Below are 26045 nucleotides of genomic sequence, written 5' to 3' on the forward strand. Positions count from 1 at the left end.
CAAGAACAAGGTGCTCAGTCATACTCCTTAAAACCAGATACTCCTGTGTTCCAGGATGTGACTTAGAGACAGTTTCTGGGTTCTTCTAATCCTCCTCTGTAAAATCAGAGTATTTTCTTACATATGATAATCTCATTCTGCCTGTGCTTGGCCCGTGTAATGTGCTTAGTATATTTTCCTACCATTGTGACATTTACTCTGTCTGGAACATGTGCTGGGAGTTCCAACTCTGCACCTCAGGACCCTCCCCCGGCAAGGTTACCACATTATAGAGAAGGAGGATTCTGGTGCAGTAGAAGCTGGTGCAGAGCCAGGGGCAGGCATTGATCTGAGCAGGGGAAAGAAAGAGCAGGGTGACAGAGCAGAGTGCCCTGAGATGAAAACCTGCTCTGGTGTCTACCAGGAGGCCACATTCTGGAGCCAGGAGCATCTACTCTGGGGCATCTAGTTTGTGTAACAGGGCTTCCCCATGGCCAGTGTGACAGCTTAATGGATAAGGGTACTTGCTACCTAGTGTGAAGATCTGAGTTTGAGCCATAGAAACCCACACATTGAAAGGGGAGGAAATGTTCCTTCCAGAAATGGCTGCCCTCCCCCCAAAAACTAATAGGATTCTCCAAAGGAGCAGAACCAGGGGATATATATATATATATATATATATATATATATATATATATATATATATATATGATTAAATGAGAGGATTTATTGCATTGGCTTATGTTCTCAGAATAGAGTTTTGCTGCCTCAGTTTTGTAAGCTGAGAATCATTAGCTGTGAGACCAAGAAGCTAGCTGCTTCACGCAGAGAGAGGCCAGTGGACAGTGAGCAAGCACTGAGCCTCACCAGGACCCAGCCAGGAACAAATCAGGAGGAATTGACAAGAGGACCGATGAGCTCATCTGCCTGGCTGAAGACATGGTGGGCACAGAGCATCAGGGCTAGGAGAAGACCTGGGCCAGGCATTTATTGCACCCTCGTGGGAAGTCACTGTAGGAGCCTTAAAATGGGTTTCCAGGGAACAACAAAAAGAGGCAGAGAGTAGCCCATGGCTTTGAAGATACTGAGGGAAAGTTCAGGGCCGAGATTGTAAAAGGGAGGTGTTTGGGTCAGGTGACCTTGGCAAGGAGAAACCATGACTATCCACACCTTCAGTCCATGTTCCCGTGGCGCAGGCACAGTGCTGGAGTGAAATGTGCTGGCCCACATTGCACTGGTCAGGTCCGGAAGGGATCCAGGTGCCCCTTAAGTACCCAGAAGAGGGAAAGTGTCAGTCACAATGCTGGCCCGCAGAGGCTTACCTAAATGTGCTTACATTCGCTCAGAACCGGAGAACAAAGGCAGGCAACCAGGGCCCTGCCGTGGCTCTGTGGCCAAAGCTTGGGCAGGTTCTTGCTGCCCTTCCTCTCTGCTCCCACACTGAGAGTTAAACTATTCCCAACAGAAGGGTATGTTCAAAACCCAATCTTCGTGATCTGTGAATGCCAATTTAATTGGAAAAAGGGCCTGTGTAGCTTTAACCAAGTTATAAGCAAGGAAACCATCGTGGGGTACATGGACTTACTCCAGGATGTCTGGTGTCCTTACAAGAAGAGGGGAGATACACAGAGGCAGATGCAGGGAGGGAAGCAGTGGCAATGGCCTCCAAGATTAGAGCTACACAGTGGTAGACCAGAGGGCCACCATCTGAGGCTGAGGAAGGCAAGACAGCATCTCAGGATAGAGTGGGGCCTGCTGACACCTTGCTTTCAGACCCAATGTCTAGAGTCATGAGAACATCCACGTCTGTTGTCTCAGGCACCCGAGACTGTGGTCATTTCATAGAGCGACTCCAGAAGCCAGGAAGCAGTTCTCACAGCTGTGTGGTCGCCGGCTTGGAGGTGTGGAAAGAACAGGAAAATAAAGTCATGTGCTAGCCTGGGTGGGGTCTTTTCAGCAAAGTGGTGACTTCCACAGAGTACCCTGTAGACAATTGTCTGTTCTCTCTGGCCCTGGAGGCTGCACACGTAACCCTAGTGACAGAAGAATTTTGTAGAAAATCATCTTCTGTATTCAAGTATGCATATACACACATACAGCATTTATAGAGTGTGTAATTTTTAAACTTAACTACCCTCGGGGATTTGATCACTGAGTTTGAACAAATGCATGTGGTCAAATAGCTCTCATCAAAGCTAAACAGAATACACCCATCACTCCAGAAGGTCCCTTCAAGCCACGTTGTCACCTGTCAATCTCCCCTTCCAAACATAGCTCCGCACAGCTCTGCACTTTTCTTGGCTATAGACTCAACGAGCCATTTCTTTCATCTTCATTTTGCATAATTTATTGTAAACTGAATAGCAAGCCTTTTGTTTCTGGCTTCTGTTACTTTACAAAGTGCTTCTGAGGTGGTGCAGCTGTGGCTGTGTATACGTGGATGTTCCTTTTCGCTACAGAGTAGACTTTCTTTATAGGATCCATACAATGTATTTGCCCAGTAACCGATTGCTAGAGTGAGAGCTGTTTGGTGATTATGAATGAGACATTTTCTTACAACTCTACATAGACAACTGTTTCAATCCCTCTGTGCAAATACTTCAGAGTGGGATATGACTGGCTTCTCTGGTGGATACATGCTGAATTTTTTTTTAAAGGAACTACCAGACTGTTTCCAAAGTGGCCACAGCACCTTGTATCCCTACCAGCAATGTGGCCTCTGGCAGCTGACCATCCTTGCTAACGCTCTGATCACCAGTCTTACTCACTGTCGCCATGGTGGGTGTGAAATGGCTTCCCGCTGTGGTCTTGATTTGCATTTCTCAAACCCTCTCTGTGTGTTTATTTTCCATTTCAGATACAGATGGGCGAAGTGTCTGCTCAAAGGTTTTGCCCATGTGTTTAAACGGGTTTCCCTTTCATGGTGTATTTTTATATGTTATTCCTTTCCACTTGTCTATAATACTGCATATATATATATATATATATATATAAATGTGCTGTATGAGTAAAGGATTTATTAAAATAAAGCTTTCCATATCATAGCTCATGAACTTTCTGTCTAACCCAGTGTGGCTAAGATTTTTACTCCTGTGGTTCCTAAATTCCTGTAAGTATAGCTCTAACATTTAGGTCAATAAATCACTTTTGCCCAAAGTGTGCAGCACGGCCCCAGTTTTGTTTGGGTTTACTTGTGTTTGTGCATTTATCCTGATAATATTCATTCAGAATGTTACTTTCCCATCTTCAATTACCTTAATGACTGTAGATGTGTGGCTGTATTTCTGGGCTCCCTGATTGTTCATCCCTCTATATTTCTATCCTTATCCCAGTTACATACCCCTGGGTAAACTGTAACTTTATCAGATATTTAAATCAGATCACGTGACTCTTTCAAGGTTTTCTTTTCACAAAATCACCTTTGACTGTTCTGGTCCTCTGCCATTCTCTCACAAGTTCCTACCAAACCCGAAAGCTGGCTGGAGTTTTGATGGGCATGTGTTGACTCTGCACATCAGGATGATAAGTGACACTGTAGCAATATAAAGGTTTCACATCTGGGAACACAGTAGTATCTCCTTTCATTTAGGGGTCTTTGTAAATTTCTGTATGCCAAGGATATGGCAACCCCATAGGAATACCAACAATGTCAACTAACCTGCACCCCTGGGACCTCCCAGAGACTGAGCCACAACCAAAGAGCATACAGAGGCTGGCCCAAGGTCCCAGGCCATATGTACCAGAGGGCTGCCTTGTCTGGCCTCAGTGAGAGAGGATGGGCCTAATATTGAAGAGACTCAAAGAACCAGGGTGAGGAGATACCTGGGAGGGGCTGCCCTCTCAGAGGTAAAGAGGAGGAGGATGAGGGAAGGAACTCTATGAGAGGACCAGGAGGGAAGGCATCATTTGGAGTGTAAATAATTATTTATTAATTAATTAATTAAAATTTTTCTATATGCCATATTTTTTTATTTTCATGTATACATTTACACATATTTTGTAAATATTTCATGTTTCTAAAGTTACCATAATATTTCAAAAGCATTTTACTTTTTATTTATGTATGTGTGTGTCTGTGTAAGTGTACAGTGCACTCATGCATTTCCTGTGGAAGCCAAAAGAGGGCATTAGATCTCCTAGATCTGGAGACACAGGCGGTTCTGAGCTTCCTACAATGGGTACTGAGATCCAAATTTGGATCCCCTGAAAGAGTAGTAAGTCCTGTCCTCTTAATCTCTGAACTGTCTCTCCAGTCCTAAAATGGGATTTTATTTCATATTTCTAATCGGTCACTGCTGGAACATAAACACAGAGTTGGTTTTTTAAACATTAATCTTATACTTTATGACTTTACTTAATTGACTTAAAGGTCTGAAATCTTTACTATATATTCCTTTGCATTTTCTTTGTAGATGTCTAATCATGTATTTTTAATATTTTTAATACTTTTGTTTACTGCTTTCATTTTTTTTCTTGTCTTATTGCCCTGGCTAGCTCCTCCATCACTATGTGAAGGAGAGTGGGAGAGGCAGAAAGGTTTGTCTTCCTCTCCAGAGGGAAAAGGCATTTATTCTTTTACTATTGAATAGGTTTGCTAGCAGAGGATGTTTTTATTGATGGTCATCTGTAAGGAATGTTTCTAACTGGCTATGCTGCTCACATCCATTTGAGGTCAGTCTCTAGAAACAAAGGGAAATCGGTCTGATCATTTACACAGAAGGCATTTCTCCAAGCCCTCCACTCTGTATCTTGATTGTGCTCTGAGTGTGTCCTTTCACTGGACACTTGCAGGACAGCTGCTGTTTGCAGGCACCTGGTCACCTGTAGAAATGCAAGCAGTACAAGTGGGAAGGGCGGCCTTCACACAGTTCCCCACACTAGGTCCACTGGGAGCCAGTGTAGTCCCCTGGTAGGAACATGAGCTTTGAACTCTCTGCCAAGTTCCAACTCCACTGTCTGGGTCCCCATCTTATACTCATGAAATAAAAATATCAGTAATTACCTACCCTGAAGGCTCCTGGAGATTAACGAAGTGAGCCAATAAAATTAAATGCTTAGAAAGCAGTGCCTGGTGCTGGGTGCACTTTAAGGACTCCGTTTGGATGTGCCTCGTTTAAACACGCACAGGTTTGCAGTTGCTGTTTGCTGCCCAAGATAAAGAACAACCGTCACTTAAAAAGTCTTCTTGCTTCTAACCTCCCACAAGGTATTTTAGGTGGGAGGGTTGATTTCCTTTGTTTTGCAACGTTGCTTATTCGGTAAATAAGTCTACAAAATCCCCTGCACTGGAGACGGGGTGTTAGGACTGTGGGCAGAGGCATGCTCCTGTCTGTGGCCAGCATATTAGGGAGAAGGTCTAAGGATCCCCCTAGGAGACTGAGGGGACCCGTGCTCTGTTGAATTGCCCTTTCTCTCTTTCTTGTGGTCTTTGAAGAGGCAAAGAGGGCCCCAGAGTCTTTTCCAGCCTGTTCCCTGTCCGTGTTTTCTGTGGATCTGGCCAGTGAAAAACTAACACCCCATGTCATACTGCTTTTAAATGGTGTCCTGGGTTCTATCCAGAGCATCTATCTGCACAGCGGTTTGTCCTTTCCTTCTGCCTTCCTGTGATCTTCGGGAGAGCCTAGCCCTGGCATTAGTCTGTAAGATAATGACCAGTGTTGCCAGACTTTGTTTGCGAACTTCCAGGAACTCCCGTGAGTATCCCACAGTGTGCTTAAGAGAGCCACTAGCCTCAGGCCTCTGCCTTGCCTTCTCCATTGGAACAGTGACACCGGTACCAGGGTATACTGATTCAACACTGACAATGTCTGTCCTCGCCCTGGACCACCATAAGATGCCCTGTTAGATGTGGAGTTGGAGGCTCCCCTGACATGCATGGCTCTCCTGACCATGCCCACTGCCCCGGGTCCTCATATTGAATTATACATGGCAGAGGCTTTCTGCAGAGCTGTTTTTTCCACTAGCACACAAAGCAGGACTGGAGAAGGCATCTGACACAGTGAGAGCTCCAGGCCCTGCAGAAGCTGGTTACTTTCCAACCGAGAGGCCTGTTGGCTTGGGGGTGATGTAAGTGGGAAGTGGAGACCTCAAGTGTAACTTTCTATTTGAGAGTTAGTTCCTTGAGAATATACATACAGAATCACTCAAAGTTTAATATCAAGGGTTTTGTTTTGTTTTGTTTTTTGGTTTTTGAAACAAAGAAAGAGAAGGAGGCACAAAGAAAAGGTCAGAAGTGCCAGATTGCCAAATTTAACTTTCCACCCTGGTGAGATAAGATGTGCCATCAACATCTGACCCACAAGGTCTCAGTTGAACAATGTCCTGTGGTAGCGCCAGTGATGTGCACAGACAGCCAGGGGGCTCCTGTTAACTCCTCATGTGGATCAGACACAGAGACCACCAGATACCAACTTGTGAGATGTTACAGACCCGCAGGGAGCCACTGAAGGCAAAAAGATGCACCCGATGACAGTGGACGCAAGGAGGGACAGGGGAGTATTCCATCTAAACAGTCAGTTTGGCCTTCAGGCACCACGTGTAGACCTATGTGATAAATGGACACAGTTTGTATCCACTAAGTTTGTATCTCTATACCTCTGTATTAGTGCACCTATCACACCTCATAGAGAAGTGTCTTCATGCAGTGGCTGGTATTTAACACAGAAACTCACAAGTGTATTAGTGCACCTATCACACCTCATAGAGAAGTGTCTTCATGCAGTGGCTGGTATTTAACACAGAAACTCACAAGTGTATTAGTGCACCTATCACACCTCATAGAGAAGTGTCTTCATGCAGTGGCTGGTATTTAACACAGAAACTCACAAGTGGTCATAGTGCAGAGAATAAACATCTGTGGAATGCTCAGTCACAGTGGAACATCTGTATCCCCGCCCCCATCCTTACACAGTTTCAGGAACTGCGGTTAAAGGTGGCGGACAGAAATGAGGGAGGACTGGAACGAAACAGTATCTTTGTGGCAGGACCTCTGCATGAACCCACAGCAGCCATGGTGGCCTGCATCAAACCTGAGCATGATCAAGTCATGCAGCACTGCAACCTGGAGGAGAGAGGGGCTCATGAGCCCCATGCCTGACTTAGGACCTATAATCAGCTAGTGGCTTTGAGGGGGGGGAGAGGGGAAGTCAGTTTCTTTTATTGGGGATGGCTCCTGGTAAGTTTACCACACTATAGTGAATGTCCCCACACCCAAGTTGGACTTAGCCGGTTATTTAAAAGAGGGGGCATGAAGTTGGGGGTGGGGAAGTGTCAGTCAGTCTGGGAGGGGCCAGGATGTGGACTAGGAGGTCAAAACATGAAGGAAAATTCTTAAAATTTCACAAAAATATTATATATAAAAAGAATTGACAGCTTCTGATGGGACATCTTGGTCACCAAATCTTTGAGATTATGGCCAAAGAGGGGACAAGAAATGGTAAGAGGTGGCCATGGTGGGTGACTGCAAGCCAACAGTATTTTCTGTCCTCAACACACTTAGAAATTCACAGTTGTGAGAGCTTGCATGAGACCAGTGCATGCTCAAGCCAGGCAAGATGGCAGCATGGACGGTGGTGGGGCATGAAATCCCACCCCCAGCCTGGGGGCTACGGCTATTGTTAATGGTTCCTGGAAGAGGGAAAGTCTTCTTTAAGGGGGTGACCCCTGGTAGGCTGGTGACATTCCAGGGGTTGATCCTACACCCAAGGGAATTGAGCAACTCAAGTTTGACTTGATAATTTTTTTAAAGACATAAAGTTGGATAGAGAGGAAAGTGGGGTGGGCCAGGGAGGAGTTGGGGAGAAGGGAATTGAGCATGAAACGTTCAATGCATTGTATGAAATTCTCGAGGAATTAATTAAAATGTTATTTTTAAAAAATCTCCAGGAAGTGACTAGTTCCATGCAAACAGTCTCACTGTGTTTATGCATGTGCCCAGATCAATCAAATCATTTCTTCCTTACTTTTGTTTTGTGTACTAAGGATTGACCCTCAACACACACTAGGCAAATGTTCCACTACCAGGTCATACTACCTGTGTTCTTTCTTTTCTTCCTCCCTCCCTCCCTCCCTCCCTCCCTCCCTTTTAGGGGGAGACAAGGTGCTGAGGTTAACTGTGAACTTGCAGGCCTTCTAACCTCAGCCTCTTGAACAACTGAGATTACAGGACCCACCCGAAATTACTCCTTGAACACGTGTTACCTCTTAAGTATCAGGAATGACTTAGACACCATGCCTGATGTGCAAGGATTTCACACACGCACATGCACACCACACACACACATGTGCACGGGCACACACATGTGCGCGCACACACACACACACACACACACACACACACACACACACGCACGCACAGGGACTAGACTTCCTAGACAACATCCAGGACACTCTTCCGTGCACCAGTTGCTTTTACAGGTCATTCTCTTGGTGACTTTTCACACTGCCCAAGCTTCGTGTTGTCCTGACAGTTTGGATATTTACTGGGTCTGTTGGTAAGGCCTAGTAATCCTAAATCCTTGGGAGGCTGGGGCAGGAAGATCACTAGTATAAGCCACCGCAGATAACTTAGTGAGGCTCTGTTTCAAGTCATAAAGAACAGGGTAGTGTTGGGTGATGCCAATCAGTCCATGGAAGAGTGCTTGTCTGAATGCATGAAGAGGAAGTTTCAATCCCCCCACTACGCACAGTCCAAAAACAGGAAAACAAAAGACAAAGAGAAAATCCAAGTTCATTTTTCTCTAATATTATTCGTGGATATTTTCCCTTCCATTTGGCAGGTGGTGACCGAGAAGGGGGACTTCTTCAGGGCCTGGAACTCCTGTATGCACCATGTCGTCTCGTTGTCTCTGGCACACGTTCACAGAGGTGGGTTGGCTCTTGCTGAATGTTCATGGTTGAGTGGCTCAGGGCCCTGAATGCCACAGGGGAACTAAGTCTGTAGAAGGGAAATCTTGCCACCAGTCTGAGCCTCACTGCTGGATTTTGGGCCCCAAGAGCTCCAAGAGGCTTGAAGCCTGTTGTAACTCAACTCCCCACTTAGCAGGAAAACTAGCTAGAAAACAGTCAGAAAGCCCACCAGGACCCACGTACCAGGCAGGAGCTGGTTTGTACACATCGTCTTCCCAGGCCCTTTGTCCAACAACATCTGGAATCCCTGAATAAATAAACGGGGGAACTATAAATACTAAAACAAAACAAGACAAAATATGAGACTGACACAAAGGCCACTGGCTAAAGAGTTCCAAGCACTAAAATGGCTGATTGAATCCAGTCCTTAAATTAGGTAACTGTGTCAACCCATGAGTCCATGATTCTCAAATAAAGATGGTTTTCCCTCAAGGGAATGTTTGACCATGTCTGAAGATGCTTGGATTGTTTGATGGGCGCAACATTATTGGCTGGTTGTAGGTAGAAGCTAAAATAAGTGTTAACTGTCCTATAGGTCGGAGGCCAGTCCCCTATAGTCCATTATGTAAATAATGCTGAGACTAAAAATAATCATTTTGCCCTAAGGACACAAAAATAGCACAAGAAAATGAAACATTAAGGATTTGGGTTCTTCTAATTGAAATTATTTAATATTGAGAATCATTTTATTCACAACATGATTTCACTGTTCGAGTAAAAGGTATTAAAAGAGAAAGACCAGGCTCTCACAAAGCCTACTGGCTGTGTGGGGCTTCTTCCATCACACGGGGCCCCTGAGGTCATGTGGAGCAGAGCCAGGTTAAGCCCCCCACACAACTGCAGGGACATGGCTCCCGGGCTTATCATCTCAAAGGAGAGACTTCTTCAGTAGATCTGCTAAAAGTCAGGGCAGGCATTATGGCCAACAGCCCAGGAGTTAGCATATTTAAGTGAACTCAGCCTTCCCACCATACTCCCAAGAACAGTATAGCTTCAGGGACACCCAGCATCTCTCAGAGCTGAGCCAGAGGAAATGCTTTCGGTTCAGATGCAGCCTGGCTACTTCCCTCTCTCTAAGGTTCAGCCATGGGAACTTTGTGTGCTAGAGCAAGCATCATAATTCAGAGCACAGGCTGGAATGAGGATGTACTGGGAACACAGGTTCTTCATGGAGAAAGGAAGCAGGAAGGCCCACAAGAGGCCCTCACACATAGTGACCCGACCCCACAGGAACCAGCATCGTATCAGCAGCCTTGACTCTGACTGAATTCTTATCTTCTGCTCCTTGGGACAAGGAGAAGGAGCAAGAAAAAGACAGACAGGAAAGGGAATGGGGGAAAGATTTACATGGGGTTCCCTTATTTGGAGATCCAGAAATTTTGTCTGTATGCCTGGAAATGAATTTGCTGTGAGGAAACTGATCATAGTAACTGAACTGAGAAACGACTGGTATAAACCAGAATGCCAGTTTATTCATCAAGTCAGAACGCACCTGCAGATCATCTGCAAGTCATCCCTCCCGTGGGCAGAACATCACTTGGAATTGAGTGGTGACCGAGGGGGTATGGCAGGTCATGCCATCTGCATAACTCATGCTTTCAGGACTGGCTGCCCATCTGAGGACCTACTGTCAGCTGCCAGTGATCCTGTAGGTCACAGGCTACCTATGTCCCTGCACCACAGTGGTTCCAGCCTCATTTGCTTAAGAAATTTGTGTAAATCACCTTCTTCTAGTGGAGGTTTTGTTTGTTTGTGCTCCGTATTTGTTGATTAGGTTGAAACACATTGAACACAGAGCACCCCAATCCGTGCACCCTAGTTGAAGGCAGGAAGGTCTCAGATCTCTATCCACACATTCATTGTGAATTCGTGTGACATTCATTGGCCTCATTCTGGGAGGTATTAAGACCCAGGTGCAGGGGATCTTCCTTCTGGGTCCCCTGTGTACTGACCACAGGTACTATCCATCCCAAACCTAACTCTTGGGTGAAGGAAGTCTTTGACTCCCACTTCTCAAACATCTCTGAAGAGCTGTTAGCTTTTCGACTGGGGCTTGTATGGTTCACCTCAGAAGCAGGACTGAGTCTTCCCATGGCTCTGCACATCACGAGTATAGTTAAGTTGGACGTGAGGTCTGAGGTCACTTGCCTGAGAGCTTGGTTGTCTGGTTTTACGCCCTGGCTCTCCTTCCACCAGCTCTGTGACTACAAGAGAGACACCCATACTCTCTGAGATTCACTTACAGAGACTGCGAGTCTATGCAAAGATGAATCCAGAGGAGTCTCTCAAGTCCCTGTCTTACTGTCTGACTCATTCTACATTCTACAGAATGCAAAGAAAAACAGTTAATCAGTATCCTAAACAAAGAAACAAACAAACAGACAGACAAACAAACAAACAAAAAAAAACCCTCTTAGCTTCTGCAACTGAAGTATATCTTGTCCCTTAAGAGGAAGTTAAACAAGTGTGAGTGTTTGAGGTCTCCATGCCAGGAAGAAACATCAAAGGTTTGCTGTCTCCTCAGCACAAAAGAAATCCACCCCATTTTGAACTATCAGTTGGCTAATTAAAAAAAAAAAAGAGTGATTGTTTTCAGAAAATTACCCTCATGTTTAAGACCAAATACAAAGTTCTTGGATATATAAAGAAGAAAATTAATCCGATGACAGTGTTTAGGGAACTCAGGAATAGTTTGTAATAGAAAACTCAGTGGTGCTAAGACTTAGGGGCTATGGTTATGTCTCCTGTGGGTAAGAATGCTTACTGTACACATGTGAAGATCTATACAGCCAGGTGTGGCTGCGTGTCTCCACAACCCCAGCATTTGGTGGACAACGACGGGATCCCTGGGGCTTGCAGACTGCTAGCCTTTCTCCAGGTCCAACGAGACCCTGTCGTAAGGGAGGGAAGTAGGAGATCTAACATCCTCCTCTGCGTGCACTAGTGTGCACCTGCTCACACACTCATGGGCCTACACCACATACAAAAGAGCAAGGCATGCAATGCAAAAGTCTGGACAGACAGACCTGTATCAGGCCCTCAGGGTAGGAAAGAACACATAGCCTAGGGCAGTCAGGTAGATGGAGCCGGTGTCCCTACCTTCACATCCTGCCACCCTCCAGCAGAGGTCTCCAGGGGAAAGGAAAATTGCTAAGAGCCCAACAGTCTTTGCTGACCTGCACAGATGTTGTCTGCAACACTTTTGAAGGAAGAGCACACAGGAGAGAGGGGAAATCAGTCTGCTAAAACTCAAGCCTTAACATCTCCCCAGATGGAAATGAACTCCGAATCGAGCCAGTTTTATTAGGAACAAATGGGGATGAAACGCCTACTGGCATCAGTATCAGTTTGTCACCTGAAGACTGGGGAAAACTAGGCTTGAGATAAAAATGTTAAGCAGTCTCCAGTGGCTTCTGGAGCGGGATGTAACCATTACAGTGATAAATTGATATTTTTCTGTGATGCACGTATTTATCTTGCCCTGGAAAGAGCAGCTCTGAACCTCATGGTATCTGAACCCCTAAGGGTGTGCCCATTTCAGGCAAAAAAAAAGGAAAGTAAGCCTCATTAAAGAAATGGCATCATCTACACTTCCCAGCTCCGTGCAGAACCGTCGGTGACGTTTCTCAAAGCTGGGGAGCCTCATGTAAGCAGGAAGCCCCTCTTCTGCCTCTTAATAAATTGCCTGATAATTTTGAATGTCCGTGTTGAGGGCAAGTTGTAATTATAATTAGAACACAGAATGCCGAGGGGTTCTGCCTACCGAGAATTAATTTCAGATTCCTTTCAAGGACGTGTGTGTTTTGAAACAAGGCTTTCTTTGTTAATAAAAACATGAACACATGCATTATTTAAAACAGTGTGTCGTGTTTTGCCCATTAGTGTTGATTCCAATATTCTTCGTGGGGTTAGCACTTTCTTCCCAGTTGTGAATGGGGTTAGTCTTTGGACAAATTACATTTGTCTTGCTTAGCTTACACTTGAATTCATTTCCTATAAAAAGTAGCACCTCCTTGACTGCCTTTTAACAATAGGGAAGCACCGAATGCCGCCTCTTCAACACAATCCTGTGTGCATCTAGGAACTTGTCACCCATTACGACTACCGACGTGTCACCCCCAATGCCACTCTCAGCCCTTAAACCTAAAGGACAAGGTTGTCCTTTGATAGAACCAGAAGTTTCAAGTAAACTCATCTTAGTGTGTGAATAATGGGTTTTGCAGTGTTGTGTTGTTCCTGCTGGAGATTGAAGGGTGGAGGGGTGCTGTCAGAGGGGTCCTGTCAGAGGCCCTGTGCCAGCTGCCATGATCTGTTTCTTCTTTCGACACTGTCCCCCATCAACCTGTAACACAAATTTTACCACAGTGGCCCGTGCAGATCCATATGTCTTAGTTTCTTTCACAAAAACAACTTAATGGAGAAAGTTTGCTTCTCCCTCACAGTCCGAGAGCACAGTGTTGAGGTCAAGGCAGTAGGAGCTTGAAGCAGCTGGTTACATCACATCCACAGTCAAGCAGAGGGAGTGAACACAGGCTGCTACTCAGCACTGCCTCCTGGTCTCTGTACAGCATCCTAGCCACAGCGGGAGGTTCCCCCACCTTAGTTGCCATGATTAAGATAATTCTTCAGGGAGATTCCCAGGGGCCCATCTCTCGGAGTATACTAGATTTTGTCTAGTTGACAATGGATACTTGTCATCACACCAACGAGATGCAAGTGGCTAGAAGGAAGGAGTCCTCTGTGCCACTGTACCTGGTCCTATCTTCTCTGTGTCTGTCCCATCGTACACATGAATGATGGGACTGGCCAGGGATCTAGGATACTGAATGGGCAGATGTAATTGGCTGACCGGTCTTTGCAGAGCTGGGCTTTTGGAGATGCCAGGAAGGGAAGGGATGGACCAGCTTTGTTCTCTCTCTCCCAGTCAGACGCTCAACTTCAGACCCATGAATATATGCTGTGAGCGAAAGGTGCTCATTGTACCGGGTCCACACTCTACAGAATACACTGTGGCTTCTTGGGGGAATAGTTACACATGCTCTGTGAGGGCCCAAGAAGTCCTGGGCCTCTGGGCCTCTCCCAGATGAAATCAGAAAAACCCGGAAGGTAGTGATATGGTAGAAAAGAACAAGAACCCATGTTCTCACTACACATGTTCAACAGGAACACTCTGAAGGTGAAGGCCCAGGGCAAGCCCCTTACATGAAATCCATTTTAAATGGGAGCATGAAGTACTTTATGCTCTTCAAAAAGAACGTGATTAAGGACTGGTGAGATGGCTTGCCATCCAGAATGCCTGGATTCAGCCCCCACCACCCACATGGGCAGCTTATGGCTACCTACAACTCCAGTCCCAGGGGATCTCGTGCCCTCTTTGAACCTCCAAAGTCATCTCCATACATATGGCACTCAGATATACATGGACACACAGACACAGACACACACACAGACACACACAGATACACACACACACACAAATACACTTTTTTTTTAATCTATACTGTCTTGTCAACAGTTGCTCTTTTTTTATTGGATATTTTATTTATTTACATTTCAAATGTTATCCATTTTCCCAGTTTACCCTCTGAAAACATCCTATCCCATCCGCCTTCCCCCCTGCTTCTATGAGGGTACTCCCCGACCCACAAACCCACTCCTGCAACCCCACCCTGGCATTCCCCTAAACTGGGGCATCAAACCTTCCCAGGACCAAGGGCCTGTCTTCCCATTGATGCCCAACAAGGCCATCCTCAGCTACATATGCAGCTAGAGCCATGGGTCCCTCCATGTATACTCTTTGGTTGGTGGTTTAGTCCCTGAGAGCTCTGGGGGGGGGGGTGGGTCTGGTTGGTTGTTATTCTTCCTATGGGTTGCAAACCCCTTCAGCTCCTTCAGTCCTTTCTCTAACTCTTCCATTGGGGACCCCATTCTCAGTTTAATGGTAGGTTACGATCAACCCTTCTGTATTTGTCAGGGTCTGGCAAAGCCTCTCAGGAGACAGCTATATCAGGGTCCTGTTAGCAAATACTTCTTGACATCTGCAATAGTGTCTGGGTTTGATGTCTGTAATGAGATGGATCCCCATGCACGCCAGGCTCTGAATGGCCTTTCCTTCAGTCCCTGCGCCATACTTTGTCTCCATATTTCCTTCATTGAGTATTTTCCCCTTTCTAAAAAGGACTGAAGTATCCATGCTTTGATCTTCCTTCTTTTTGAGCTTCATGTGGTCTGTGAATTGTATCTTAAGTATTCTGAGCTTTTGGGCTAATATTCACTTACCAGTGAGTACATACTACGTGTGTTCTTTTGTCACCTTACTCAGGATAATATTTTCTAATTCCATCTATTTGCCTAAGAATTTCAAGAAGTCATTGTTTTTAGTAGCCAAGTAGTACTCCATTGTGAAGGTGTACCACATTTTCTGTATCTATTCCTCTGTTGAAGGACATCTGGGTTCTTTCCAGCTTCTGGCTATTATAAATAAGACTTATATGTACATAGTGGAACATGTGTCTTTGTTATATGTTGGAGCATGTTTTGGGTATATGCTGGGTCCTCAGGTAGTACTGTGTCCAGTTTTCTGAGGAACCAGACTGATTTCCACAGTGATTGGACCAGCTTGCAATCCCACCAAAAAATGGAGGAGTGTTCCTCTTTCTCCACATCCTTGCCAGCATCTGCTGTCATCCGAGTTTATGATCTTAGCCATTCTGATTGGTGGGATCTCAGGGTTGTTTTGTTTTGTATTTCCCTGATGATTAAGGATGTTGAACATTTCTTTAGGTGCTTCTCAGACGTTCAATATTCCTCAGTTGAGACTTCTTTGTTTAGCTCTGTACCCCATTTTTAAATAGAGTTATTTGGTTCTCTGGAGTCTAACTTCTTGAGTTCTTTGTATATATTGGATATTAGCCCTCTGTCAGATGAAGGTAAAGATCTTTTCCCAATCTGTTGGTTGCCATTTTATCCTATTAACAGTGTCTTTTGCCTTACAAAACTTGGCAATTTTATGAGGTCCCATTTGTCAATTGTTGCTCTTGGAGCATAAGCCATTGGTGTTCTGTTCAGGCCATTTTCCCTTGTGCCCATGTGTTGGAGACTCCTCTCCATTTTCTCTTCTATTAGTTTCAGAGTATCTGGTTTTATGTGGAGGTCCTTGATCCACTTGGACTTGAGCTTTGTACAAGGAGATAAGAATGGATCAATTTTCATTCTTCTACATGCTGACCTCCAGTTGAATGAGCACCATTTGTTGAAAACGCTGTCTTTTTTCCCACTGGATGGTTTTAGCTCCTTTGGTGTTCTGTGTTCAAGTGACCCTAGGTGAATAGGTTCATTTCCGGGTCTTCAATTCTATTCCATTGATCTACCTGCCTGTCTTTGTACCAATACCATACAGTTTGTGTCAAGATTGCTCTGTAATCTGTAGTCAGGGATGATGATTCCCCCAGGGGGTCTTTTATTGTTGAGAAACGTTTTTTCTATCCTGAGTTTTTTATTATTCCAAATGAATTTGCAAATTGCCTTTTCTAACTCTGTGAAGAATTGAGTTGGAATTTTGATAGGGATTGCATTGAATCTGTAGAAAGAACTCTGCATTTTGATTGGTTGTGGTTTTCTGTAATGATCTCCATTGCCAAGAGGAATTTCCTTGATGAGGGTGGAGACTACACTTATCTGTGGGTACAAAGACAAATATTTAGGATGTAATTAGAGATTATGTTGGTTTAGGAAAGTGGTGGTTTTAGGTCTCTTCCAAGATCTATGACTTTGCTAGCCCTGGGTAACCAGCTGGCTTCCCATATCAGATATGATTTTCCTCTTGTTGAGTGGGTCATACGTCCATCTGGAGAGCTGTTGGTTATTGGCGAGGCATGTGTGTCACTACTGTGCCCTGGAGTTAACACATTGGACTGACTATAGTTATGTCTCATAAATGTTAAAGCTGGATGGGGTTGTTGGTTGTTCCCCTCCTTTGGAAGCTTTCATGGTGTCTTCTGGTCCCATGAAAACCCATCCTCAGGGAAGAGAATCAGGTCAGTTCCAACTCAGGGACATCTGGGCCCTGTGTCTGAAATGCCTAGTGTTTATAGATTTACCTCCTACCTCTGGGGGACAACCAAGGACAATAGCAATAGTCTATAATGTTTTGACTCTCTCATGGACAACCATAACCAGCAGCTCAGAAGAGGGCTTTTCATGCCTGACGTGAGAGTTTCTGTTAGATGGTCTTTGGCTCTTGGAGAGAACATTTGTCAGCCCAGATGGAAATTTTTCATTTGAACTATATATGTATATTTATACGACTCAGGATTTTCAGTTACTTTTAGGTAGATAGTTAATATGATTCCTTTTGACCTTTGTCAGACAGCTTCTACCTTCCTTCTTCTATAGTTACCTTCCTCTTCCCCAATTAACCTCCCCTTTTCCATTTTCCTGATCAGATCACGTGTATTCTTTTCCCCTCTCTATTGCTCCCCCAGTCCCCACCATGTCAATGGTACCTTATTTTCTTGAATTTTGCCGTTACTCCAGGCTGTGCATGCACATCTGAAGATTAGGACCTAGGAGCTCCAGATGAGAGAATACATGTGATGTTTGTCTGTCTGGATCTGGGTTACCTCAGTCAATGTGTTCTTTTCTAGTTCCATCCATGTACTCGCCAGGGTTAATGATTTCAATTCTCTTTACTGCTGAGTAGTACTCTAGAGTCTGTGCATTTTCATTTACCGCTCACCTGGTTAAGGCTGTTAGGTTCTTTCCATCTCCTAACTAATGTGAACAGAGCAGCAATGTATAAGGCTGAGCAGGTATCTGTGGCATCCTTCGTACACACGCCCAAGAGTGGCACATCTGGGTCACATGGTAAGCTGGCTGCTCAAAATCACTAAAAAGGCAACAGGAATTTGCCCTCCCTGGTTTGAAAATAAGCGTCTACCCCTTTGTTCCTCACCATGTGATTTAAAAATTATACCTTGTATAGTAAACTGCCAAGATCTGTGCCAGCCTTCTGAGCTGAATGTAAGTAAACATGTAGTGGAGGGGGAGAAGGACAAAGGGAGGGGACAGAGAGTCATCTCAAAATAAGGTTCCCCTTAGTACCTATGTGGATGGAGAGAGTATAAAACAGAGTAGATGGGCTTGTTTTCATTGGCGTCAGATTAAGAATAAGACCTTCGGAAGCCAGGCAGAATTCCTGGAGCTCCTTGGTCACTAGGCTAGCCCAAGCAGTGATCTCCAAGTGTAGGGACAAAAGGAGATCAGTCACAGGACCAGACACCTGACATCAAAGTCTGGCTGCAACATGTATATACACACTCATGTATGCATGCGCATAGGCACACACAGACATACATACGCTCATGTACAAATTCCTACACTCAAATTCATACATTCAAAGTCTTTTTTAAAAAAAGATTAAGACCTTCTACACCATCAATAAAAATAGATGTTGCACAAACTCTTGTCTTACCATGGCAATTCTGGATACGATGTTAGATTTAAAAAAGTACCACCCCATAGGGCACTGTAAATTTAGAAATATTTGCAAGGAACACACACTTAAACATGAGTTTTAAAGGGCAGCATATTCTAGTCTCCAAAACATTTAGCAAATAACCTTTGAGTTCACATGAGCCACCCACACAAAAACCAAAATGAACTACACAGAAAAAAAATTGCAAAAGCAACTGTCTGTTGACAACCAGATTTTCTTTCAGCCCTCGAGTTCTGGTCTATAAATAATCTGTGTGTTTCGAGTCTGACCATTGTCTTCAGAGGCCCCTCCTGACATATTCTCAGTTCAGGGTGTCTTAAAACAAATATTAAATGTGTAAATCATGGAAACTATTATGTTTTTAGAGGAGAGCTGTTGGAGACATGTGCTTTTCAGATACCCCAAGTGTCAAAATTAAACATTAAGATGATGTATTCTTTCTGTGGAGCATCTGTTTATCTTTGGTGAGATCTCGAGCTTGATAAATCACCAGAGATAAAAACTTCATTTTTAACTTATTGTAGATCCCCAAATGCCAAGAGGAAAAATAGTGCTGAGCCTTCTCTCTGTGAATTTACCTCTCTCCCTGCTGATGACTTACAGGGGTTTGTTTGCAGAGAAAACACAAGGCCCTGTTGACTGTCGAAATGATGACTTTTGCTCAGAAACCTGAGAACCGAAGGGGAAAAAGGAAGCATGCGTTGTCAGACTTGATAGTTTAACTCGGTTTAATATCTGCTTAAAGTGGCACGGGGTGTTAAAGTGACCACAAGGTAGTTCAGAGCGAGGTCTTAAGAACACTTGAGTTTTTATTTTTCAGTTTGTGTGTGTGGGCGTGTTTCTGGGTCAGTGTGTACCTCGTGCGTGCAGGTGTCTGGAGAGAACTCAGGTGTCAGATCTCTGGAGCTGGTGTTACAGCTGGGTGTGAATCATCAGGTATGGATGCTGGGAGCTGAACTTGGGTTGTCTACAGTAGCAGCGAGGACTTTTAACTGACGAGTTCCACCCCTTAAAGTGAAGTTTTTATTACCAGTATTTTACCTTCCTCTGTTGACATTTAAAACCTCTGAACAGGCTTAACAGAGTGGGTATTGAATACTTGACAGGGATATGATTTTTAGATCAATCCAAGTAACTGATGAAGGTATCTCAGAAGATATAGACAGACGGACGGACAGACAGATAGATAACATATATTATCCTCATCTCATACACATGGTTTTGTAGTACATCAAAATCACTCCAACACTCTCTCTTAATTGGCAGTCTGTCTAATCAAGAAATCCCCACAGATTTTATATGTACGTATGGATATTGTTATACGGATATTCTTCTGAATCCAAGAGGACCACACAAAGAACGTGTGGCAATGGCTCTGTGGGAAAAGGTCCCCTGCTGCAGTGGTGCCCCAGTGGCTCGCCTGGCCCTTATGCCACTGTTCTCCAGCCCTGAGCAGGTTGAGACAAATTTAATTGTGTGCCAACCTACTCTAGGCCATGGGGGCATGGTTGAGTTTTTCCTGATAACTGCCACAAAGAAGCTGTTCTAAGGAGATAGCTTCTGTCCTAGGCCTCAGAGGTTCCTAAAGTTCCCGTAGCCCGTGACCAATGGCAGCCGTGAGCAGGTGACCTCACTTTGCCCTTCTCCCTCCTCTTGCAAGAAGCAGGCAAGTCACGATAAGGAACAGAATCAAGGCATTGCCTCCTGCCATGGGCCTAAGATAGCCAGATGTTCTAGAGTTTCACGTCCCCCACCATTTCCTCAGTCCAATAGCTATACTAAGAGCGAGCCTTTAGAGCAAGAAGCTATTCCACCTGAATTAGTGTCAAAGGGTTGCAGTCCATCCTAGGAGGAAAGAAATGGCAGGCCAAGTCTGTCCATGGGGGCATGAGTGTGTGACAGAAGCCACAACAGACCATGAATTGGAGAGTGGATGGGGGAGAGGCAGGACCAGGAATCTTCAAACTCATCCCTAATGGTCTGTGTCCACTAACTAGATGCAAATCCAAACACTTCTAGACTCTTCCAAAATAGCAAATAGGGTTTGTCCAGGTCAGGATGGAGCCTCGGGCAGTGCATTGCTCTGCCCGGTTGGTATGCAGGGTTCCCCTGGGGTAACTGCCAGCAGAGCAGTGGTGAAGGGCGGGTGTATGAACCCAGCACTGAGTGTAGCAGCATGAGGGCAATCTAGACAGGTTAGACAGTAAAGGACCATCCATCCCTGTCGAAAGAAGAGGACCAGAGTCTAGGGAAGGCAGGGAATTATGTTATCAACACCTTCAAAAGTGAAATAACGCAGTCAAAACCACAGGTAGGGAAGAAAGTCTATGTGCTTACTTAGATAAAAGCTGCTGCTCACAAAGCAGGCCTTTGATGAGAGGCTGGCTGTGGATACAGAAAAGAGGAAGGTACTTTATAGAAACTGTAACATGCCCAGAACCAGTAAGGCTAATTTAAATACCCATTAAAGCATGTTCTGTAAGGCATCTTGTGCTTCCCTTAACCATTCTGTTGGAGAAAGTTGGTTAAGGAAAGATGACCAACTGCCTCTGGGAGAGTCCGGGGCTTGCTTGCATCAACATCTGAGGCCATTATCATGCTCCAACCACACGGTGAATTAATGCTGTGGAAATCGCATTAATCCCAACCGTGGAAGAGGGTGCTTGAAGGTAGACACCAAAGGTACCAAGGTCGTTGGGATTCACTGGAATGGAGTGTGTTTTCTCAGGGTGGCTCACGCAGTGGCTGAACCCAGGACTTTCTGGTGTTTCCTATGGATGCTGGCTGGCTGTGATGGCCTTGTGATCTGCCCAGCTGACTGTGGGAAGTCACGGGCATGGATTTCAGCACTTGTAGTGGGCAAGCAGGGAAGTCTACATGTCCTCAAGCAACCACACCCAACGTGCCATGGGTTTCTGCCATAACCATGAGGTTGTCCTCCACAAGGCGGTGGCTGGCGGAGCTGGCAGTCCCCAGGGAGGCCACTCATCTTTCTGTCTCTTCCCTTCCAGTTGCACTAGAACAGTTCACGCTGGCAGTGAGGCAGTGTCCCAACAGGGAGGACCAGGCTTTGCTAATGAAGGTAGGTTATCAACTAAATCTTATTTCCTTAAAGCCTCCTAGCATTTTTTTTTTTGATTGCCTGGAGGAGAGTTCTGTTTTTTTTTTTTTTTTTACAAGAGGGAGTAAATTTATCATCTCTGAATTTTGTGCTCCACGGGGATATGCTTGTCAGTGGCTGGCGGGAGGCGGCTGGTTAATGAGCACAGCCACAGTCTGTGGAACACAGAAGAAGTGACAGGGAAGTGGGTGTCGACGACTAGCAGGGAGCTCCGTGACTCTCAGTGGACCTGGTTGGTTTTATTTAAACTTATCTGACAGCCTCGGTTCTTTCAGCAGATTTATGAGACTTGGCCAAATTCCACGTCTCCGACTACACTTTTTAATTAAGACAAAGGATCCCACACCTTCCCAGTTGGCCCCGTCCTCCCTTTCCGTCACCAGTGGGGATGCCGCACCAATCAGACCACTTGTGTCAACTGCTGAGATAGTCAACTCGTGTCTTAGGTTCTTTGTCCTTGAGTTGAAAACAAACTCCTTTTCTTCTCAGGAGCCACCATTTCATTAGAGAGTGCATTGAGGAGCTGAAAACGGTCAGGCAAATGGTCTGTGTGATCTTAATGAAAACTTCGTCTGAAGGCAAAAAGCAGCTCACAAGTGTAGAGACACACGCACATTTCCACTGATGACTAAGCCTCCTGTTTTCACCTAGAAATGTACACACTGACCTTGAGCACCAGTGTTTCCATGATGTCATTTCCATCCTTCGCCTTCAGGAAACCATGTATACCAGGAGTTGCATTTCTTTACCTAAATACAGTTTCTTTACCAGGTGTCTTCTGACTTGAGAAATGGGTGGGAAAAAAAATAGGATGTCACTCTAAGGGATTTTCAATTCATTTGCCTAAGGCATGATATTTTTGGTCTGTCTATTTTTTGTTTTGTTTTGGCTTTTTTAACTTTCAATGATGTCTATTTTATAATAAGGAAGGCCTGCTGATTCCAAGTGTTGGGTTGATCTGGGAAGCCCAGTTCATTGGACTCCAGGGTGTGTGAGACCTGACAGACTCAAGCACATGAGATCTCTTGGTAGTCTGAGGTCTCCCACACTGGTTTTCATTCCCTGCCCCGAGCTCTATTCCTTAGCCTGTCCTTCCAAGTACTGGTTGATTTCCCTTGACCCTAAAGCAGCCCTGGGTCACAGATACTCACAGTTCAGGACAGAACCTTTGTTTTCCTCCTTCAAATTTTGTCTGGCATCTTCTCTTTCTCCTCTCCTCTACACCCCGACCCCTGTTCAGGGGTAAAGACTCCTGGGTTCCACTCCATCCTGCAAGAGAACCTCATGGAAGCTTATGTGGACATCTCAGAGGCAGTGTGTTTCAGAGAACAGAGCCACTAAGCTCAGGAGCCCACACCACCCAGCTACTTCTAGTTGCCCTTGTGGTTGTATGTCTGAGCCCCTCTCTGGATTTCTTCTGGTCTAAGGCAAGTATGTGAAAACAGAAGCTACCTGAAGGCCCCTCCTCCCGAGCTGCCTTCTGTCGCCTTTCCTGGCTGCACCAGGAGAGATGGCTCCTTTCGTCCACTGGGTTAGAAACAAACATTTGGACTTGGAGGAAGATGGAGCTTTCCCAAGATGTTCTGGAATGTGTGTACCTCTCAGGATTTTGTGTTTTCCCTGATGTTTCTTCAGACTGTATGACCACAGTAACTGAGAGAGTTGTCTGTGGGAGTTTTTACAGTATCTTTTGAGATATTCGAGCAGGCCTCATCAAAGAAGTTTCACTGAACAAAAATGTGTGCTCTGTTCATATCTACCAAAACTACTTTGTAATTTTTTTTCAAGAGATTGAGGTTTCTTTCATGTCACCTATGAGAGGCCACCATGTGGGCGTGACAGGAATGTGTAGGGTTTTTTGTGGATATGTATAAAAGAGTGTAGGAGAACAGTAGATCATTTTGAACACTCTTAGTCAGCTGACCATTCTGTGTTCACTTTAGTGTATTTGGAGTTTATATGTAGTAAATTTCTTTTGTGTGCATGTGAATGTGCATGTGTGTGTGTGTGTGTGTGTGTGTGTGTGTGTGTGTGTAGTTATTTCAACAATGTATTTTGATCATATTCATCTCCTTCCCCCAACTCCTCCAAGACCCATCCCCCTTCCCAGCAGCTGTCAATTGTCAATAGCTCCTTTGCCAGGGATGGGAGTTTGTGCCCAACTCCCCTCTCCACACTGGGATTTGGTCTGGGTTTGCACAAGTCTTTTGCATGCTGTCACAACAACTATAGTTCACATGTGCAGCTGTCCTGCTGTGTCCAGAAGATACCGCTTTGTTGCAGTCATCCATTTTCTGGCTCTTATAATCTTGCTATAACCTCTGCTACAATGATCTCTCTCAGCCTTGAAAGGAGGCAGTGTATTATAAATGTTCCATTCAGGGCCGAGCATTCCAAAGTCTCTAATTCTCTGCACTTTGGCCATTGTGGGTCTCTGTGTTGATCACCATCTGTGGTGAAATAGAAGCTTCTCTTATGAAGGTTGAGGAGTCATTGACCTATATGTTTAAGGATAAGTCACTAGGAGTCAATTTAATACTATGTCCACTTAGAGACTAATAATATAGGATTCCCACCTAGTACCTGTGACCTATGTTTCAACATATGGAACAGAGCTTAAATCCAATGAGGAAGCTGCTGGTTACTTAGATATTCCTGCCACTGTTGCGTGTCTCGCCAAGTTGATCTTCGCTGTAGCTCACAAAATTCACAGCTGGGTAACACTGATGACTACTTTTCTCCTCTAATAGTATATATAAAACTTGTCAGAATGATGAAATCTAGCCAGTGAGATGAAGCATCCAGGTTAGCACCAGGCTGATTTTTTCATATTCATATTCATAAATGTGGTTGGTATCTTCAGCAATAGGGTCTTACTGCAGCTCCTGGAGTGTGACCAAGGGCATTGACTATAGCCTACACTACTTAAGGTCTATGGGGCCTCATGGGCCAACAACTCCAAACAAAAAAAGCAACTCACCCTTGGCACTGGGTTTTTATTTATTAGGCTATGTATCTAGTAAAGACATTGTCATCCTGTTTTAGATTAATTCTAATATATATATTCTTTGAAAGGTCCTTAGAGTCATTTATCCTTCCCCATATTCCTCCTCTACCCTGTTCTCTCTTCTCCTTCCATGATTTAACACTTCCTATTCATTATTCACTTTTATAAATTTCAATTTTGATTTCTTCTTACAATAATTTCTTGGGATCCAAACAACAACAACAACAACAACAAAAAAAAAAAAAAAAAAAAAAAAAAAAAAAAAAAAAAAAAAACTAACAGGTACTTGTCAAGGTAGGCCATGACCAAGAAGCTGATGTTCCCAGGACAATGCTCATTGACTGCACGTGGAATGTACTGACCCTTGTTGGGAAACTCGAGTCTTAATTTATGGTAGTGGAGGAGTACATTTTCAACACATACACAGGGGGTAGACCAAGTACGACATTCCATTTCCATGCACATTGTTGACTCCTACTGCGTCAAACATTACTGAAACCAGAGGACGGGTGCTTTAGTCTAACCTGTGAAGGTGTTCTATGTATGGACCTCCAAGAAGATAGAAGATATGAGCAGAGAGAGGCATACAGTACATCGAACTCAGATAGCCCTGGAAGATCGGAAGTGGCTGAACTCAAGATGGTAGAAGCCAAAGCCTTTGTCTAGATCAGAATAAGCAAGAGGTGTCAGAAGGTGTGACTTCTGGAGCCTTTGGCCTCTCCCTAAAGCAACCACCAGGGCAATAGGACCGACAGAGAAGCCCTGCTTCTAATGCCTCCTCCTCCCCAGCACCTTAAGAGCCCATACAGGAAGCCAGGCGTGGATGGAGTCACAAGACACGGTACAGTCTCACACCTCACACCGCCATGAATGCCGCCATGTTTTCCCAACCACAAGGAACTGAAACCTCTGGAAACCACAAGGCATAAGCCCTTCTCTCTCTTAAATTGTTTCTGTGGGGTATTTCAGTCACAGCTTTGTATAAGTAACTAAAACCCTCTCTCGATCAAATAGCCCACCCTTGCCTCTCCAGCTTCTTTCTCAGGGCTTTTGAAGACTCTTCAGTCCCCATTCCCACCAGGTTCATCCTGACACTTTTGAAACTCACATGTCTATGGAGGGAGACAGGCTACCGATGGTCAGTGTCCGGATAACACTGCATTTGGGCCATCATATCCCAGTCTGAGAGTTACCCCTCCTCGCTTTGCTCCTGCAGCTCTTGCTCTTAACTCTTATGCATCTAATAGGCAACATTTGCTTTCTGTTTGGGAAGTCAGGAGCCTCCCTGGGACTAAAATGTCTTAAGGCCTTCACTTTCTAGGCTCCCATGCCTCCCTTTGATAAGGTAGAAAAGTCAGTAGCATGCTCATGGGACAGTGGTTCTACCAGGGAGCTGTCACTGTCCCCAGCTCAGACGACAAGAGCAAGTGTAAGGGACACATGGCTTATGCCACCCCTGAAGCAAGACAGTAGAAGCAAGGCACCCCCCAGTCAGTGAATACCTAGAATAAAGCCTCCAGCTTGGACCCGGCTCA

General features: G+C 44.9%; 1 protein-coding gene across 1 annotated transcript in view; it reads left to right on the forward strand.

The window, feature by feature from the left end:
• Acoxl (acyl-CoA oxidase like) overlaps positions 1 to 26045 on the forward strand; it is a 297983-nt gene that overhangs the window by 234593 nt on the left and 37345 nt on the right. Inside the window, exons 17-18 of the mRNA XM_032902341.1 lie at positions 8757 to 8844; positions 21394 to 21464. Coding sequence (XP_032758232.1) covers positions 8757 to 8844; positions 21394 to 21464 — 159 coding nt within the window. The remainder of the gene's footprint in view (positions 1 to 8756; positions 8845 to 21393; positions 21465 to 26045) is intronic.

This window comes from Rattus rattus, chromosome 5 (assembly GCF_011064425.1).
Source record: "Rattus rattus isolate New Zealand chromosome 5, Rrattus_CSIRO_v1, whole genome shotgun sequence".
Lineage (NCBI taxonomy): Eukaryota > Metazoa > Chordata > Mammalia > Rodentia > Muridae > Rattus > Rattus rattus.